Source organism: Phoenix dactylifera, chromosome 2 (genome assembly GCF_051530095.1).
Source record: "Phoenix dactylifera cultivar Ajwa chromosome 2, Ajwa_hap1_PhDact_Kaust_v1.1, whole genome shotgun sequence".
NCBI lineage: Eukaryota > Viridiplantae > Streptophyta > Magnoliopsida > Arecales > Arecaceae > Phoenix > Phoenix dactylifera.
The window spans coordinates 34,691,058-34,710,393 of record NC_143191.1 but is presented as its reverse complement, the minus strand read 5'-3'; the positions used below and the strand labels follow the sequence as shown (position 1 = coordinate 34,710,393).

The window sequence follows — 19,336 nt, the reverse complement described above, 5'->3', positions numbered from 1 at the left end:
GTATTTATGCAAAATTTGATATTTAGGAAGTTATTCATGTGAAAAACTCGTAAAACAAAAACCTACTTGAGTTGCAAGCATGGGTTAAGTCCTAAATACTTGGACACTACCATATGCATGAGTTGTGTAACGTTTACATTGGCCTTTATTTGGTATCTGTATTGCCTCAAAGATATAGTGTTAAGTTTACTGATAACATCCGAGAAGCACCTTGGTATTCTATATCACCTTTTCTCACCAATGGACTTGATTGTCTTTTGGGCCAGGTTGAGGTCTCAAAATTTAATTACAGAGCCTCATCGAGCCTGGTTGTCGAACCGGGTTCTAATGCACCAAAAGCCGGTCGATCGACGAACCGGGATAAATCTGGACGGCGACCTAAACCGGGGATCCCATCCGGCCGCCCTAGTTAAAGGGCGAACGGCTCCAAAAGCCCTGACCTCCGCTTCTCACGTCCTTTAATCACTTTTCCATGGCGAAGGCGGTGGAAAGAGCCCCAAGAAGACGGAGGGAACCCAAGCCCACCATGGGGAAGAAGAGGCCGGTCGAAAAAGAAGAAGTAAAAGACCGAGAAGAGGAGGTGGAGGACGAAGAGGAGGTACCGATGGGCGTGAGCTCGAAGGCGGAGCTGAAGCGGCGGAAGAAGGAGAACAAGAAGGCGAAGTCCGGCGGGTTCGAGTCGCTGGGACTCTGCCTGGAGGTCTACCGCGGTGTCAAGCGCAAGGGCTACCGCGTCCCCACCCCGATCCAGCGCAAGACGATGCCCCTTATCCTCTCGGGCGCTGACGTCGTCGCTATGGCCCGCACCGGATCCGGCAAGACCGCCGCCTTCCTCATCCCTATGCTCCAGAAGCTCCGCCAGCACGTCCCCCAGGCTGGCATCCGCGCCCTCATCCTTTCTCCTACCCGGGACCTCGCCCTCCAAACCCTAAAGTTCACCAAGGAACTTGGCAGATACACCGGTTAGGGTTTCCATCTCTCGCTTTTTCTTGATATGAGTTCTATCTGTCATATTTTTTGGCGTGGTTATATAATATGAGGTAAAGTTTGCTTGCTGAAATATAATTTGAGATTGAAAGAAGAAAAGCGGCTGGATTCCAACTAAATAATTCCTGAGCCATTAGATGATTTGAGTAGATCTAATCTTTTTGCTAATTCTTCAAACCGGGAGCTCCTGGGTATTGAATAAGATGCCTTTTTAGACACCTTTGACCTGAGTTTTGACGATGGCTTCGATGGTTGTGGCGGTGCAAAAGACTCGATCTGAGAGTTGTTGTGGCCTGTGGCTGTTATGAGTTATCGTTCTTTGATCATCAGGAGTTTCTTCTCTACGTCTCTTTTTTCCTTTCCTCAATATGCCCGTTATTCCGGGTTTTGGTCCGCCACTGATTAATTGGACTACAGCTTGCTTGAAACTGCATTCCCCATCTTAGACAAGTGTATTATAAGTTTCTTACATTCCTTTAATTTCATATACACATTTGCACAGCATGAATCCAGAGGTTATTGGATATTCTTAGGTTATTTTGCTTTGTGTTGCCCCGTGAAACCCTTTGAATTGTACTAAGAAAAGAGTATCAAACACTGAAAAGGAAATGTAGTGCATGTCAAAATCTTATTACTCAATGTAAAGCTGTTATTTCACTTAGTCTTGATTCCTGTACATGTGCTGCACCAATAATTAGTATTTCCAGTGCATATTAAGATTCTAATATCAATCAGGGGACAAAGGATTATTCTTTTCCTTCTTCATCTCCGATCATGTTTCATCTATACCTTGTTTTTTTTTTTAATGTTTTAGAACTAGCTGTCACCTATAACAGTCTTCTAAGGTGCTTGGTTTGTCTACAAATGGCTGGTTTCAGCTAGCTCCTTGCAAATTTAGTTTTTCTTTCAAATATTAAATTAATATGACTGACTATTTAAAATTTAATACGATAAGAGCATGACTTGAGATGTATATAGTCTTCTAAAAATAATTTTGGAGCTACAAAAAAAACTAGAGATGAATTTTTTTTCAACTGATTTATCTCAAAAGGAAGAAAGTTCATTTGATCAAAGACTTTTTAGTTTCAAAGTTACATAGCCATCTCCCATCTGATGATTTGAGACCATGAAATAGAATCAGAAAATCTGCTAGTCTATGTTTCATTTCCTTGTTTACAACAATCTTTAATTCAACTTGACATTCCACCATGCGGTTTCTACTTCTTCAGACTAATGAGGTACTAAGGTTTATGCCTGTGGTTGTAGTTACAATTTTGAGCAATCCTATTCGGATATTCTTTATATCTACTATTATATTTTGACCTATGAAATTTCTACAGACATCCGCACTAGTCTATTGGTTGGCGGAGATAGCATGGAAAATCAATTTGAAGAATTAGCTCAAAGCCCTGATATTATAATTGCAACGCCTGGTCGACTTATGCATCATTTGTCAGAGGTTGAGGGCATGTCTCTACGTACAGTAGAATATGTAGTGTTTGATGAAGCTGACAGCCTATTTGGCATGGGCTTTGCTGAACAGTTGCACAAAATTCTTTCACAGCTAAGTGAGACTCGCCAAACCTTGCTTTTTAGTGCTACCTTGCCAAAAGCCCTTGCTGAGTTTGCCAAGGCTGGTCTCCGTGATCCACAGCTAGTGCGGCTGGATCTGGAGACTAAGATTAGCCCAGATCTTAAGCCGATCTTCTTCACATTGCGCCATGAAGAGAAGCTTGCTGCTTTGCTATATTTAATTAGAGAGCAGATAAGTTCTGATCAGCAGACTTTGATATTTGTTTCAACAAAGCATCATGTGGAGTTTCTAAACGTTCTTTTCAGAGAAGAGGGTATTAAGCCTTCCATTTCTTATGGTGATATGGATCAGGATGCTCGAAAAATTCATCTTTCAAAGTTCAGAGCAAGGAAGACCATGCTGCTGATTGTGACAGATGTTGCTGCAAGGGGCTTAGATATTCCTTTGCTTGATAATGTGGTGAACTGGGACTTTCCTCCAAAGCCTAAAATTTTTGTTCATAGAGTGGGCCGTGCAGCTCGGGCAGGTCGAACAGGTACTGCTTATTCATTTGTCACATCGGAGGATATGCCTTATCTGTTAGACCTTCATCTATTTCTTTCAAAGCCTCTTAGACCTTCCCCAACGGAGGAGGAAGTAGTTAATGACATGGAGGGAGTGCATACAAGAATTGATCAAGCACTTGCTAATGGCGAAACTGTATATGGGCGCTTTCCCCAGCCAGTATTAGATCTCGTTTCTGATAGAGTTCGTGAGATTATTAATGGATCCGCAGAACTGATATGTTTGCAAAAGACATGTGCTAATGCATTTCGCTTGTATTCAAAGACCAAGCCTTTACCTTCAAGAGAATCTATTAGAAGAATAAAGGATTTACCTCGTGAAGGTCTGCATCCAATTTTTATAAATTCACTGGGGTCCAATGAACTGACAGCACTTGCATTTTCTGAACGTTTGAAAGCATATAGGTCAGTGCCACTTGAGTTTACCGAGCTTTATCATTGGGTTGTGCCTTCTTTTGTTTAATTGCATGGTGTCAGGCATCCAAGTTGCTTATTCTTGGCTTTATTTTCCTCTATTTGACATCTTATTGTGAAAAAAATGAAATTGCTTCTTGTTCTATGGGTTAATGACTAATCTTGTTTTATTCATACTGGGTAAATGCATAACAGACCAAAGCAGACCATTTTAGAGGCTGAAGGGGAAGCTGCAAAATCAAAAAATTCACAAGTAACACTACTTTCTTTGATCGCTTTTGCATTATCAAAGATTTGCTTGTTCAAAACTGCTGCTTTTGCTTTATTTTAGATGGTACTACTTGGATGGTGGTACCATATTTGCAGACTTGGTGTTACTGCTTATGTTCCATTTTCTGTTTCATGCTGTTATTATTTTGTCATAATCATTATTGTAAATTTTATAAAATCAAACTGTAGTCAGTGTACGGAGATCTTGAGAACTTTCTAGATTTTTCATTTAGTTTTTAATTTACCTGGGAAAATCACATCTCTAGCTATGCTTTGTGATTTTTCTGGCAGTTTCATTTGTGCATCATGCGCAATATCATGTATGACAAGTGATATATACCTACATGGGCCTAATATATGTTCACTCTGCCTCTTTATGCTCATGGTTTTCAAAGCAGGAATAATGTGGTAGGTTGAGGTTGAAACATGTTCTGGCATTGGTTTTTAAATGAGATACATGTACATCTTTTAAAAATTACATTAGAAATCCTGTTCCAGAGTCACAAGTTTGTTACATAATGAGGAAAGAAATGGATTTTCTTGGAAATTTGTGAAGTGGAGTGCTAGTAAGATGAAATATAATGGTGAATTCCTTTTGTTTATATAACAATGGTGATGATGATGGGATAATGTTGGGTCTAGCTGATAAATTTGGATCTCACCTAAGCACAGATATGAAATTAGATAAGGGTCCACTTGGAGTAAATGGTTCTATCATCGTTCAAATCCTATACCAAGACCTTTATTGAGCAACTTGCTCAAGGATCTGATGAGAAGTGGACCTGCTTAAGGATGGGTGTTAGTCACAGGTTTGTTTCTTGATAGAGAAAGCAATGGAATATATTAGAAATGAGATGTGGGTTTCCATTAAGATGGGACGTAATGCTGAGTGCCTTTGTTATGGATTATAATGGCGATGATGATGGGATTCCAGTTTTGGTTCTGGCTGATAAATTTATGGATCACCTGAAAAAAATATATGAAATTCGACAGAACTCCACCTGAAGTAAATGGGTTCAGTATGGTTCAAATCTTACACCAGACCACTATTAATTGAATCTCTTGTCTTGCTAATTCCTGACAAAGTGATAATGAGCAACCTATTTCCTTTGGAGTATTGAACCTTGGTATCTTTTATAGTCGTGATACATATCTTAACCCTGATTGGTTTTAGGAAAGTAAAACCTGGGATAACTATTCCTATTTCTAAGTATTGGTCTTGGCCATGTTATAACTGTGCATTGTATTTGGTTGCCTTAAGATGGAATATGCTAGAATCGAGAAAGTTCTGTGGAATAAATTGTCCCATACTCTCAAGAATTACTGGGTCCACCCATACGCATGGAATATTTTTCCTGGAAACCTCATTCTGGAGAATAGGAGGCCATTGACCAGAACAATCTAATGCAGATTTTTTTTGACTTTTGATATCTCGAATTCTGTAAAATCATTTATAAGTTTTCTTCTATGGTGAATGATACAGCTTCGATTCTCTGGTATTTTTAATTAGTTGCATTGTTCTTTCACTTAGCTTTGTCATGAATATAATTTCCAGGATCTTACTAAAACAACTATGTTCAATACCCCCTGTCCTCAATCTTTATCATGTTCATCCTTGCTAAATCTCAGCAATCTTCATTGCCTAAGCCTCTTTCCCTTCCATCAATCTTCTATGTGAATCCTTACCATTACCATAAGCATCTAGCCTTTTTCCCAGTTATCTAGGGCTGGCTTTATGGATCCTCTTTCACCAAGTATCTTATTTAGGCCCATATCTGATGTTATTCCAATTTTAAATCTAAATCGTTCCATACCGTAAGTTTGGTCCACATTCAACAAATCTTGACATCACCTTTTTTCTATGAATTAACATTTCTTAAGGGTTCCATCTTCCTTTATGCATGTAATCTAGTGTGTATCTCTATGGTACTTCAGAAAGCTAAAAAGATAAAATGCTACTTGTTAAGCTATGAGACTAAATGGATCTGCAACTGTTATTATCCTTGCAACCAAATGCATATTCCACTGTTTTTTGTGCACACATGAGGTTGCACCTTGCAATATAACTGTAACACAATATGGAACAATGATAGGCCACTTTGATGCAAGAATGATCATGAGTTATATTGATAATCATCTTGTCAATCAACTTTTGTTTCCAAATAGGTCATTCCTTGTTATATTTTGAAGTTAGTTGCAATCCTATGGTGTCTTGAAAGTAGACAACATCAGTATGATTCTCTGCTTTAAATTCATGCTATTCTAGCTGAATTTATTATGTAGATTAATACATGTAATTTTCAATGGCGTGCTCTGTTTTTTACATGTCTTTCCAATTGTCCTGATGCAACCTTCAAATTAAGTTTTTCAGTGGATTGTCTAACTTTTCTTTTCTTTTACTTTCTTTTTTCTTTTAATTTTCTTTAGATTTTTCATGTTGTCTGAAAACTTAAAATTCTCTAGTATTTGTAAAGGAATTAACAATTGAGAGCTCCATATGTGTATATTAGTGAACAACTGCATCTCTTCATTGCCTTTTTTTGTCACTGTCTCTCTTTTACGTTCTCTTCAAGAGTTTGTGGCATTACAATTGATATTAATGGTCCTTCAGGAGTCAATCCATGGTCTCAAAGTTAGGCTACGTAAGTGTCTTGCTAATAATCTTTTTGATATATAGCAATACTAATTTGTACAGAATTTGGCTTTTGCATAATAGGGCACAAATCAGTGGCTTGAGGTGATGAGGAAAAAAAGAGCTGTTCATGAGGAAGTGATCAATTTGGTACACGAAAAGCGTTCTGTTGATCAGGCACCAAAGGTAACCTTTCTACTGGTTGAGTGGCCCACGAGGCTACATGTTTTGACTTATTACCTTTTTATAACGTCATTGTGAAGAGTTTTTCCTGTTACAGAGATAATCTGACCTAATTCTTTTCATACACCAACTTTTCATAGTACGACTACAATCAACAGTCAAGTGATAAGCAATAAATCTTACTTCGAGATTGTATTTTCGTAAAACTGGTAAGGTGCTTTTGCACTGTCATGAGATAGTGTAATGGCGGTGACTGGCAAAAGTTTTATGCAACAACAGCATGACCTGCTAAGTCCTGCCAATCAGACTGTTGCAATATGGAGCCTTCGTATGCAACCTATAGAGATAATTTGCACCAAAATTGCAGAAAAAGCATTGCAAGTATGTACCTTGAAGTTTCATCATCTACAACAACTTGGTTGGCAGCCTGATGGTCCAAGTTGAGGGATGGTTTTATTTAGTTTAATAATCTGGATAATAAGAGGGGGCCATTTCTTGATGCAGTGGTAAAGACATGGGCTGACAAGCATAGTGTGGCATAGGTTCAAGTCCCCATCTTGGAGCAGCCACTTTGGGTCTGTCCCCAGCCTGTCGCTCCAGGACCCAAGATTTTGCGAACATAACTGGGTAATGGCCTAATAATTTGGATAACAAGAAGCCATATTTGGATGTGATAAAATTTGTTTTATTATTATTATTTATCTTGCAACTAAACAAGTTGATCCATTAACTTTATCACTAATTAGGTCAACTTTATAAAATTATGATTGTGCATTCAATTCTTAGACATATTGTTGTAATATTGCTGGATATATATTCATATATCTAAGTCCTTTTTTGGTAGATATGTACCTACCCACCTGCATGGTAGAGAAAATGTTTTATTTCCTTGTGTGTTGTTTCTTTGTAATATCACTAGGTGCTCCTTTTAATGCAGGAAGTGGAGGTAGAAAGCACATTTTCAACAGATTGGGATAAAAAAGGTTTTCTCCTCTCTTGATTTATTCCCGTTAATTCTCTTGTTTCAGTTTGTCAGTTTCCCAGCATTGCGCTGTTTAGAAAACCACTGAAACTATGACGTCAGGTGATCAAACCAAGTTTAATGCTTCCCCTCTCATGTTTGTACAATAAAAATGAAGTCTATTTTATCGATATTTCTACATTGTCATCTATTAACTTGATATGACAGATCAATAAATCAACATTTTCGCTATGGAAGTCTCCTTTTGTATAGAATTGATAAAGCTTGAGGGAACATAAGGTTTTATGTACCATTAGGGTTATAAGTCAGTTTACATTAGGAATTTTAGGACTGCATCTCAGACAGAATTAACCTAAAAAATATCAGATATGATTTCATGATGAAAAGAGAAAAAAGATTAGAAAGAGAGGCTGGTTTGACATCTAGTTTGATGAAAACTAGAGTTTAATCAATGAAAATTATCTAAGGCTCAGAGTTCCAGTTGAGATGTATTCTTTCTCACGAAGACACAAGAAGAATCTAAATAGGAGACAGCAACGGCAATGGAAACAAACTGACAAGGTTTCTACAGCTTCATTAGATTCAGATAAACTTTTTTCCAATTATTCTCATTGTCAATTTGTAGTTCTGGTAGACTGAAGTCTTTTCAAAGAAGTCAAGAATATTTAAACTATATTATTAGTCTAATGTTGATTCATTGTTGAGCCTAAGGTAGGATCAAGAACTTGAATCTGCATATTGCAGATATACCATTGCCATTTTCATAAACACTAACCTACTGGATGCATACGACATTGAGCTCTTAATCCAGCCTATGCTTAGTCTGTTGTTGATTCATCATTAACCTAAGGCAGGGTGAAAAACTTAAATATTCATGTTGCAGATATATCATACCATTTTCATAAACATTATCCCACTAGATCTCCATAATAAAACTAGGTGTTTGGACATCCTGCTACTCCTGGGGCGTTGGCTGGGTTGAAGTCCTTGCCGGGATGGATTTGTACCAAAACAAGAATCTAGGTGCCAGGAAGCTCTAAAAATAGAAAATAAAAAAAAGAGATTGAAGCTAACTGACACATATGCTGGTTACGTGATGTAGACTTGAGTTGGTTACGTGATGTACATTTGAGTTGGTTAGCAATTTAGGCTTAGGTAAACCCATGTATTTAGATTTTTTTTTTTTTCTATATCCAGGTTTAATTACAATGCTTTGTAGGGGGTGTAAGTCGTAACTTGAGATCCGGTCACCCATTTCAACTAAATTATGCATGATTTAGGAGTGTCTCAAGGAAAACCATCCTTTGGAAAAAAGGGGATTAGGGATATAGATGCCTTTTCATAGTTGTCTTTAATCATTAGTTTGATTTAAGACCGACGATTAGATAAATCAGTCTCTTGCTGAAGTTTAAATCAGCCTTTTAATGAAGTTTAGGTTTAGGTTTCTCAGGGTTTCCATTAACAAGCTGAGGGAGAGGCCATGTTGGAGATATTATAAATTTGACTCATTTCTATCTTCCATTCCCCTCTTTTTTTTTTTTCTGTTTAAGGAATTGGCTCAATGTGGACACCGTGACACAATTTTCTATCATAAATCTAAAATTGTTTAGATCTTTTTAGGTATGATAGGTTTTGAATAAATTTCAGTCCACTGTTAGGTTAAGGTGGTTGACAGTATCTGCACAAAGTTGAGATCTCTCATTTATTTCTGTGCTGTAGCAAGGAAAAAATAAAATAATTTCAGGTTTATGTAGAAAGTTTGTGGGACCGAACAAATTGATATCTTGGAGGTGACTTTTCAAGCAACAGAAAAGAACAGGGTTGGAAAAAAATGCAAAAAGAAAACTAGAATTAATTCTTCAATCTCTTGGCTCTACATCCTTGATATACAGACTCAGGGTAGCAATTTTATATGTTGGGTCTTGACGCGCGTCTAGGTGTGAGATCCTTTTCAATATCTAAGAACTTCTTATCAAGCCACATCCAAGTGCCATGCCCATGTTCGTATTTAAGTAGGTGTGCTGGTTCTTTGGGCTTTATCAAAGGGTCCAGGTAACATACTTCCACATGCATAGCCATGGTTAAGTATGATTTTAAGATAGTGCAACTTACAGTTTATCTAAGCCATTTTTATCAAACTTATTCTTAAGCTTAAACCAATTTTTATGACTAAAGTAAACAATAAGGAGGTGCTTATATCTCTAATCTTATTTTAGCCCTTTCAATTATAGGTGGTAATGCTTAACCGTTGAACCCGCTTAACTTATTTCAACTCGTTGTAGATTGGGTTAGATTATTGGTAATTTAATAAAATTATCATGTTTGGTTCTAGATTTTTGGCCAATTTAATAAATAGGTCGGGTTCGGGTTGACAGATTTTTGATCTATCTTGTATCTGACTTGACCCGTATCTTGTCCGAACCAACACAATTGCTACCCCTACTTTGAGGCCACTTGGTCTAAAAGAGCCCTAGGTGTATTAGTTCCATCCATGAGATGAGTTTCTTCAAGGTACTATGTAATCTAGTTGAAATGGACATTTGGATCTTAAAGTTATGGCCCTTCAAAACTATCATTGTAATTTAATGAGGATATGAAAATAATCCAAATAAATTCTAAACCTCTTCACTCATCTTGCTGTCAACTAGCTTTTTGCTAAATCACGATGCTTCCATATGAAAATGATTTTTAAGTTATATAATGCCTATTTGGATATTCCAAGTGAAAATTAAGAATGTTAATGTGCGGTCATATAAATGTTCATGTCCGTTTTACTTATTGTTTCTTGTTTTTTATGCTAAAACACTTTAATCTGCTGCCTTTTCTTTGGTAACCGAAATTATAAATTTTCATATAATTCCTAGTCCTTTGTAGTGGATTCATGAACTATATAGATGGCCTTATATACCATATTCTTGGTCTATACAGTGTTTTTCTGACCTTTTATCCTATACATTTTTTTTTTAAAAAAAATGCAGACATAAATCATTAGCATCCCATTTCGATTATTTATTGAGTCCTAATATATTACTTCTTGCTCCCTTGGAGTAGCTGGGTTTGACACAATGTAGATTTCTTACCATGAAAACAACATACCCAAAGTGGGATCCATAATTAATTTGCAGTGACATACTTGATAGAATGGTGAAATCATTGCTCGAGCATCTTTCTTGATTTTGTGGTATGGGTTTTTTATCCTTTGATTCTTCTTGTGATGCATTGCTAATTAGTACATACATGCTCCTTTGCTGTGCCACAATATGAACTTCTATGTTGTTTTTACTCATCCTAGCATGCATAAAAGTTACATTCTACTTATTAGAAAAGAGGAATTAATTCTCTTGGATAACATGCTAATGATTTTGTCTAAATTAGCACACTGGCATGTAGTGGAATTATATTTTGGATATATGATTCTAAGAAAAATATACATTATGGCTAGAGTTGATCACGGGCTTGGTGGCTTGCCTAGTCCACCTAGCCCAGCCCGGAATATAGTGGGCTTGGGCGCTAAAACTAGGCCCGTGGAACGGGCATGGGCAAAAAAGTAGGCCCGATCTAAAAATTGGGCTGAGCCTATGAAAATTAAAAAATGGCTTGGCTCGGTCCGACACACACACACACGCATATATATGTATATATATATATATTCTTTGTATCGGCTTGAATGTACAAATCATTTTTTAGTTGGCTTAAATTTTTGGTTAGCTTAAATGTACTGATTATTGCAATATGAAAAAAGGTTGAGGGAATAAAATTCTATTGTTTGGCTAAAGTGTATTGTTTAGATGTTAATTTGCATTGCAAACTTATATTGCACTTAGCCCATAATAGTGGGGGTAAGAGGAAATTGGGCCTAAGATTGCTTCTTCAAGATTGGGCCGGGCTTGGGCAAAAATGGAAGCCCAATGTTCGAGTCAAGCTAGGCTTGGGCATATGCATCGGGCCTAACTTGTATTGTAGAGCTCAGCCCGGTTCGATGTTTGATCAACTCTGCTTATGGGCTTGTTTGGAAACACTTTTGGAGGGCCAGCAACTACTTTTTGGCTCTTCCAAAATATTTTTGAGCCAGTTTGATAAAAAAAAATGAAAGTGCTTTCTGGATCCCCAAAAAGCTAAAAAACATCTGTTTGGGAGAAGCTCCATTTAATGGAACCCCGCAAAAGCTCTACTTGGCTGACATTGGGAAGCTGTTTTTGGTTTAATTAAATTTTCATAATACCCAAAGTACTTATGCTAACATATTGTATTGTATTGCATCTATATTATATTATATTATATTATGTTGTATCATATTATATCATTTCTTATTATATTATTTTACTATGCTATATAATATTTGTATATATTACATTATATTACAATTGTATTATAATATAATATAATAGTACATTATATTACAATATTATATTACATTACAATAATATTAAACAACATAACAATATTTTAATATGTAATGATACATTACTATGTCATATTATATCATATCATATCATATATTATTTTATTATACTATATAATATTATATTACATTATATTATGATATTATATTATGTTATAATGACATTATACTATGTAATAATATGTGATACTATACAATATTATGCAATGCACTTTGTCATTTTGTAATAATAAAAGCACCTTCTTAATTTCCTTACCAAACATATGTATAAGTTCAACGTCACTTTAGAAATGTAGTTACTAAAGAGCAAACAATTTTTGGTAAAAGCTCTACTAGCCAAAGCTCTGCTTACAAAAGCTCTACTACCAACATCAATCCCAAACCGGGTCTAAAATATATATATTATATATCTCATTCTTGAATAAGTATTTTCCCTAATCATTCATATAAATTTATAGAAGAGAATAATAATAAATTAAATTTCAAACTTTGAAAAGAAAGATTAGAGAGGGATGATTAGATATCGAAGATTGGGATTGAAATAGGAGATAAAGATCAGGGTGATAAGTTTGTTAGAGAGAGACAGAGATAGAAGGGATAATTTTGTTGGATAGAGAAAAAGAAGTTCGTTAAGATAGAGATAAAGAGGAATTTTGGAACATTAAGAGATCTTATAGGATGTGGGATTTGAATGCAAGAGACAGGATCGAAATTAGCTAATCAATTATTTTTCTTTTCGAAACTATCGATGTTAATGATTTTTTTCCGGTATAATAAGGTTTTGTTTGTCAATCAAATAACATGCTATCCATGGGCAAATTGATAGACCTAAAGGACCACTGACTTTCTTTTTCATATAGGAAGTATAGATTTATTATGGTGGTGTCATTTTGGAGAATGTAGTGTTGGATAGTGTATTAAGCAGATCTTGTTCTATAAATGCTACTTAAATCCATTTCATAGTTACATGATTCCCATACTTATCTGTCAGTGGCTAAATATGATTTAGATGTGGTTTTTTGTTTCTTATTCTCATAATATTATGTAAATCCAATTCGTAGTTGCATGATTCATCTGCTTATGTGTGAATGGCTAAATATCACTTAGTTTTTTCTCTTTTTTTTTGTGTGTGTGTCTTTTGTGTGTTTGCATGAGAGAGAGAGAGAGAGATGCAGTATATTTTAACATCGCTAATTTCATGCTTTGTTCTATAGTGGACTCAAAGTACCTATACAACATGTCTTTACTCACATTAAAACATATTTTTATAGTCCAATCTCATTTTTCAACTCTGCCTCACTGATGTTTTGCGCCCACTCCAGAAATTTGCGGCGTGAAAAGAAAGGCAGGAAGTTTTAAGGATGAGGAATTCTATATAAGTTCGGTTCCCACCAATCAAGTATGTTTACTTTTACTCATATTGGTTGTTCTTGCAGTTCACTTGATAATTGCAATTTTGTGCCCCTCAACCTGTTCATTCATGACAATAATTCTCTCTTATGCTTGACAATAATAATTATATTTTATGCACAAATCATCATTACAAGGAACATAGTCCCTCTAGTTAGTTTTTGAGTTTGCTTCCTATGTTGTATACAAATGTATGCCTTGTGAATCGAGTAACAGTGATTAAGTTTTGCTGTTGTTTTAGCATATGGAGGCTGGGCTATCAGTGAAGGGAAATGAGGGCTTTGGTTCAAACAGGTAAAATTTAGTTGTTTATAAATAAATATTTCCTTTTGGACTCATCAGTTTCAATATCCTTTGGCTTGTTATTGAAGTAGATCACACAGAGTAGCTATTCAACTAAATATGTGCTGCTAACAGATATTAAAGCTTAGCAGACAGAACCTCCTACCAAGGAAGTTACATCTGCTATGAAATCTCTTTGGATTCTGGATCCAGCACCTGCTACTAAGGCTCATCCTTGTTAATGTTTTTGAGGGCTTGACTTCCATGTTCCTGCACCCAAGTTCACTCTCACACTTTGGTCCTGCTTCAGATAACTGAGCCAATGTTGCAAAGACTATTGCCCCTTTTTTCACATACATATTTTTCTCCTAAAATGCCTATATTGGTAACTAGCAATATTTTCCTTTCTCATTTTCTAGAAAAAAATATTTAAAGAGAGTGAAAAAATAAAGGTCGTCCCACTGAGGAATTAATAGATGAATGCATTTCCAAGTATGCGAAGAAAAAGTAATTTAAACAATGGAATCCTGCAATGAGATGCACTGAACAGCCAAGTTGATAGTCCACAATAAAATCAGACCACACTTGAAGACACTCCATGTCATCAACCAGGATCAGCTGTTGAACTGGAAATAATAAACTTCTATATACACTTGAGGGCACTCGAGAAATTTGGACAGGAAGATACCTATCTGATTATCTGTGCTACGAGCACACAGCATGCAGTATAGTGACCTCCATCATTTTCGTTGCCATCTCAAGTGATTGGTGATTGTAAATGGATCTAATCTCTTCTATTGCAGGCTGATGGTAGGCATATAACTAGTTATTCTCATTAAATTGTCATAGGTTAATATTTTCTCCAAGATAGCTGAATCTAGGAAAACTTGGATTTTTGATTTGTATCCATAATTCCTACAAATTTCTTTTTCAAGGTACAGTTACAGCATTGAATGAGAAGGCAGAAAAAACCTCACGTAGACATGTGATTACACTATAGTTTCCACATCTACTTAGCTTCTTCTCTCTTATCTCCACTTTAATGAAGAAAGTCTTAATAGCCTTCATGATCTTTATGTTTTCAAAAGAAGAATCCTCTCAACCCCCTCCACTCAGCACCCTCTCTGTGTACTCATTCCCTATGATTCAACAATTTCAAGTAAGTTTACGATACAAAATTACAGATTGTGCCTGTTTTAAACATCCTTTCACAACCATATTTTGATTCTTTTCCCAACTTAAATTAAGTTCTGCCCTGCAAGTTTCAATTCCTTCTACCATGTATTGGACATTGCACTTGTCTTCTATTACACTACCTTCTTGATCTCTACGTTCCATTTTTTGCCTGTCTTTTTAACCAGTTCTGTCATAGAGCCCTGTTCATTTCTCTAAATTGGTGACCCTTAAGCTAATATCCTCTAGATTCATGATTGCTTCCTGATATGCTTCATGAAAGTAGCAATTTTGTTTTAGTTGGATCAAATCAAAATGGTATTCCAAGTGGCAGTAGTTTTTATATGGATAAATAAAATCCAATGATTACACTATCTGCTTCATTATTGTAACTATAACTTCTTGCAGATTGGAGGCTGCTGTTCTTGATCTAGTTGCAGATGATAGTTCTGGTTTACAGAAGCAGAAATCACAATACCATTGGGATAAGGTACAAAATAGAGCTAACTTGCTTGCTCCAACCTATTTTTATTTTTTTATTATGCATTTTCAAGACACCAATAGATCAATTTTTTGTTTACAGAAACACAAAAAGTACATCAAATTGAATAATGGGGAACGTGTTACAGCTACAGGGAAGGTACAATTCTCAACAATGTTGTAAAATTCTCATCCATGTGAAGCATATTTTATAAGGTAGTTCAATGCTCTCATTATCACCAGGGACCAGTGTTTAATGGGACACATGTTTTTTATTAATAAGCTCTGTGAGGACATTAAAAGATTGTCACGTGACAAGCAAGTATCTCAGGTCCAACATTCAGATTGTTATTTATAAAAATTTCATAATTATTTACAGGTTTCCTTATTGTATTTGTATCATCATTAACCATTAGAAAATGACTCGTCTCATTAATTTGCTGTCAGTTTATGGATTTTGGTTTGTATCTGCGGCAGAGTCATCTTGAGTAGATAATGAGAAAGAGTGTAAAAGACATGAATAAAGACAGATTGGTAGATGAGAAATTGTTCAAATCTTCCCTAACAAAACATAATTCTGCTACTTTTTGGGTACCTAAATTTGGTTGTAAAGTTCTAATAGCTTGTTATATTGCTCCTTCAGTTCATGTGTTTGTGGATATTTTATTGATTTAGTTATGTCTTAGAGAGAGTTGCATGTTTAATCATTTACTTGAAAGGAGAATGAAACAAGTTAGCACCCATAGTAAAAATCATTTTCTTTGAAACCATTTGGCTCACTTATTAGGTTTTCTTGACCTTTTATTTTTAGTCTATCATAATTTGCTGGCAACTTATTTGATTAAAAAAACTTTCTTTAGGATTTTCCAGGTATCACATTGGGCATGATTCTTAGATACTGCCATGAACAAACCTCTTTTTTTAAATTTGCCCATGTAAATACATGCATGCATATTATAGGTAAAACTATGGCTAATATTTTTCATCTCATCCATCCTTATAATGCATAGATTAAAACGGAGAGTGGTGCAAAATTGAAGACTAGCAAAACAGGGATATACAAAAAATGGAAGGAGCGGTCCCACAAAAAGATTTCTCTTAGTGGAATGGCCAAGGACTTTGCCGAGGAGGGTACTGGTTCTACAGGTAATGCGGACACCTTAATCTTGCTTTTAGGAAAGTTTGGTTTGTTATCATGCATCATCATATTATTTTGTCAAAGAAATCTCATATTGCTATACTGATTGCTTATTGTTTTTTGGAAAGTGGCTGTTTGGTGTTCAGAAGTGCCCAATTTCCTATCCTTCAGGATTTGGGACTTAGGTGCTTATAAAAAAGTCTTCAAGCGAAATAAGTTGGATTGGCTTTGGTTCAATCCAAGACTGATATGTGTCCGAATTGGATGAAAAATTTGAATCCAATCTTTATCCATTTCCATTTGATTGGGTTTGGATTGTCTTAAAATTCATGCTAGTAATTTTTTGGGCTTTTCAGGTTGATTCAGGTTTAAGATAACCCAAACAGGAATAGTCTGAACATAGATATGGACAGCTTTAGTTATAACCTAAACAAGTAATGAAGAAATTACAAATTATAAGATATAGCCTTATCAACATCCCATTCCATGTATCTCGATTAATAAAGACATAGAAGTTGTCGTTGGAAAGCAAATCGATTTGTAACTACATAGAAGTTATCAGTAACAGTGTATTAGTTTCTTGAATGCAAGGCATGTCAGCATTGGGTGGGGAAAGCATATTGTTTTAGCTTTTGGTTGGTTAGGATTCAAGTTAGGTTATATATGATTCACATGTCCAATCCATGATTGAAATGGGTAGAAATTTTTGATTCAAAACCCTAGCAAACTGACTTTGGTTTTGATGTAGCTTTTCATTCTTGGATTGATTTTGAATCCAAAACAGGTGAATCAATCCACTTGGCCTTACTCATGTCTTCAACAAGTTGTATACTGTTGTGCAGACTGAATCATGTTCAATACATGCAAGTGATTTCAGGTTAAGCTTTTGGTGTCTGGTGACTCTGCTGGGAACAGCTTTTCCTTTCCTCTCTCTTTCCCTTTTGGGGTATGTTCATCTAAATACGGCAGGATAGTCCAGGATTGGGAGCATGCTATGAAGAGAGGAGGGAGCGGGAGGCAAGGCGATAGTTTTGGGGTAAAACGGTCTGCTGCCTGCTCGAGGTCTTTTTTCTGATCCTGTTGAGAGCAGGCCCCATGACCTGATGTCTCTCTTCTGCTCTCCCACTCCCTTCTTCCCTGGTCCTGGGTTATCTGGATCCAGCAGGAAGTACCCAAATAGGCCTTAATTTCTTGAAAGATGTGTCTGTTATATGTGCTCAACACTAATAATAGAACTGGTAGCTATAAGATATGCTTTAGTTGATAAGGGGATAGAAGCATTGGAAGCTGGTGCGTGGGCTACTAATTCAGTGGTCGTGATAGCCGAGAGTAGATTTTTTAGCTACTAAGGTCTTAGATTTTGTAGATACTAAGGTCAAACTATTTATTATCTCAAGTATTTCATTGTTTGCATCTCATTTTTCCGTTGGTGAAATTTTAAAGACTTCACAAACAATTTCATGATATCATACATGTTTAGTCTAGTTCATTTTTCTGCGTGGGTTTTTGAAAACAAAAGGAGCAAACAAAAGCCATACCAAATGGGCCTTTATACTTGTGCATTCAAAATCATCAGTTCTGGACATATAACATTTTAATTTCCATGGTTGAAATGAATTTAGAAACTTAGTTGCTCTCAAATTGTTGCGTGTCCCCCGTGTCCCTCGGGCCTTTAAGTATCCTTAGTAAATGCATAGGCTTCATGTTACACTCCTAACGTGAGGATTTATTACCTTGAAATTGCATAAAATTCAAGTAAATTAGAGAAGCCACACCAAATTTCGTTAATAGTTGGAGTGGAATTTGGGAAGCGTTGGATGGAATGTTCTCTTAAATCACTTAAATGACCACAATTGCCTCTTTGGGTAACCTCAAGACTTTCTGGAGTTTTTTTCCCCTTGTAATGTTGGAGATGGATTAATTTCAGAAATGATTAGATTATTGACATATTTGACACATGGGAAAGTCTTTCTGATGACTGGTTTCTGTAGGGGGTCATCAACTGAGAGGAAATAAGCAGCATTTCCGCGGTGGAAAAAATCATTGGTCGGTGCCTAATGCTAACGTACCGTCTGAGCTGAAAGATCCTGAGCAAGTGCGAAAGAAAAGGCAGCAGAAGGCCAATAAGATTGCTCTGAGGAATAGCAAATCTTCAAAAGGGAACAAATTCGGAAAAAAGAAAAGAGGGAAGAGAGAAAGCCGAAGATTCTCCAACTCTCTTTAGGGTAAAGCGAATGCAAAAGACTAGGCCTGGTTCCTCCCCAAAAAAGTGACGAGTTGATTAAGCTTTGATGCAGTTATTATTAACATGGCCTAGTAAACTATGGCATTCCGAGTTGTAATCCTGGTTCTTCGTTCCTTTCCAGGAACCCGCATTGTTAGGGTAAAGCGAATGCAAAAGACTAGGCCTGGTTCCTCCCCAAAAAAGTGATTAAGCTTTGATGCAGTTATTATTAACATGGCCTAGTAAACTATGGCATTCCGAGTTGTAATCCTGGTTTTTCGTTCCTTTCCAGGAACCCGCATTGTTATCATTAAATAGTTAAGATTATTTTTTTGAGAATTACTAAATAGTTAAGCAGTGATGTAGAATATCCTGTCAGAATTTTTTATTAAAAAATGATTTTTTTGGGTACTATAATGTTTTGTTGAAAGATGATGGATGTTATTCCAAAAAATGATCAGTGCGAAGTTCGTTGAACTGTGCATGCAAAAAACTCTGAAGATTTGGCTTGAAGGTTCAAAAAAGACGGAGGGAAGATCTCCAGGACATCAGACACATGCAACAAGTCAACAACTTTTGGTAAGGGGATAAAAAGGAAGAAAAGAAACACATATATTGAAAGCACTAATATCAAGTCTACGTGATTTTGAAATTTAAAAAAT

The 19,336-nt window shown here is 36.1% G+C and overlaps 1 protein-coding gene across 2 annotated transcripts; it reads left to right on the top strand.

Annotated features, from left to right (window-relative positions):
• The first annotated feature begins 412 nt into the window (after positions 1-412).
• LOC103701637 (putative DEAD-box ATP-dependent RNA helicase 29) lies at positions 413-19,088 on the top strand. 2 transcript variants are annotated; one of them, XR_015975370.2, is made up of 12 exons: positions 431-962; positions 2,328-3,489; positions 3,694-3,751; positions 6,485-6,586; positions 7,521-7,566; positions 13,290-13,366; positions 13,619-13,671; positions 15,241-15,322; positions 15,416-15,472; positions 16,323-16,458; positions 18,442-18,766; positions 18,918-19,088. XR_015975370.2 is itself a non-coding variant. In XM_088716146.1 (11 exons), exons 1-11 carry the CDS (start codon positions 473-475, stop codon positions 18,672-18,674), a joined length of 2,496 nt encoding a protein of 831 aa, XP_088572272.1. In that variant the 5' UTR covers positions 413-472; the 3' UTR covers positions 18,675-19,088. The 2 variants fall into 2 exon arrangements, 1 of the variants encoding a protein (XP_088572272.1); XM_088716146.1 differs by having other exon boundaries at positions 413-962; positions 18,442-19,088.
• The last annotated feature ends 248 nt before the right edge of the window (positions 19,089-19,336 follow it).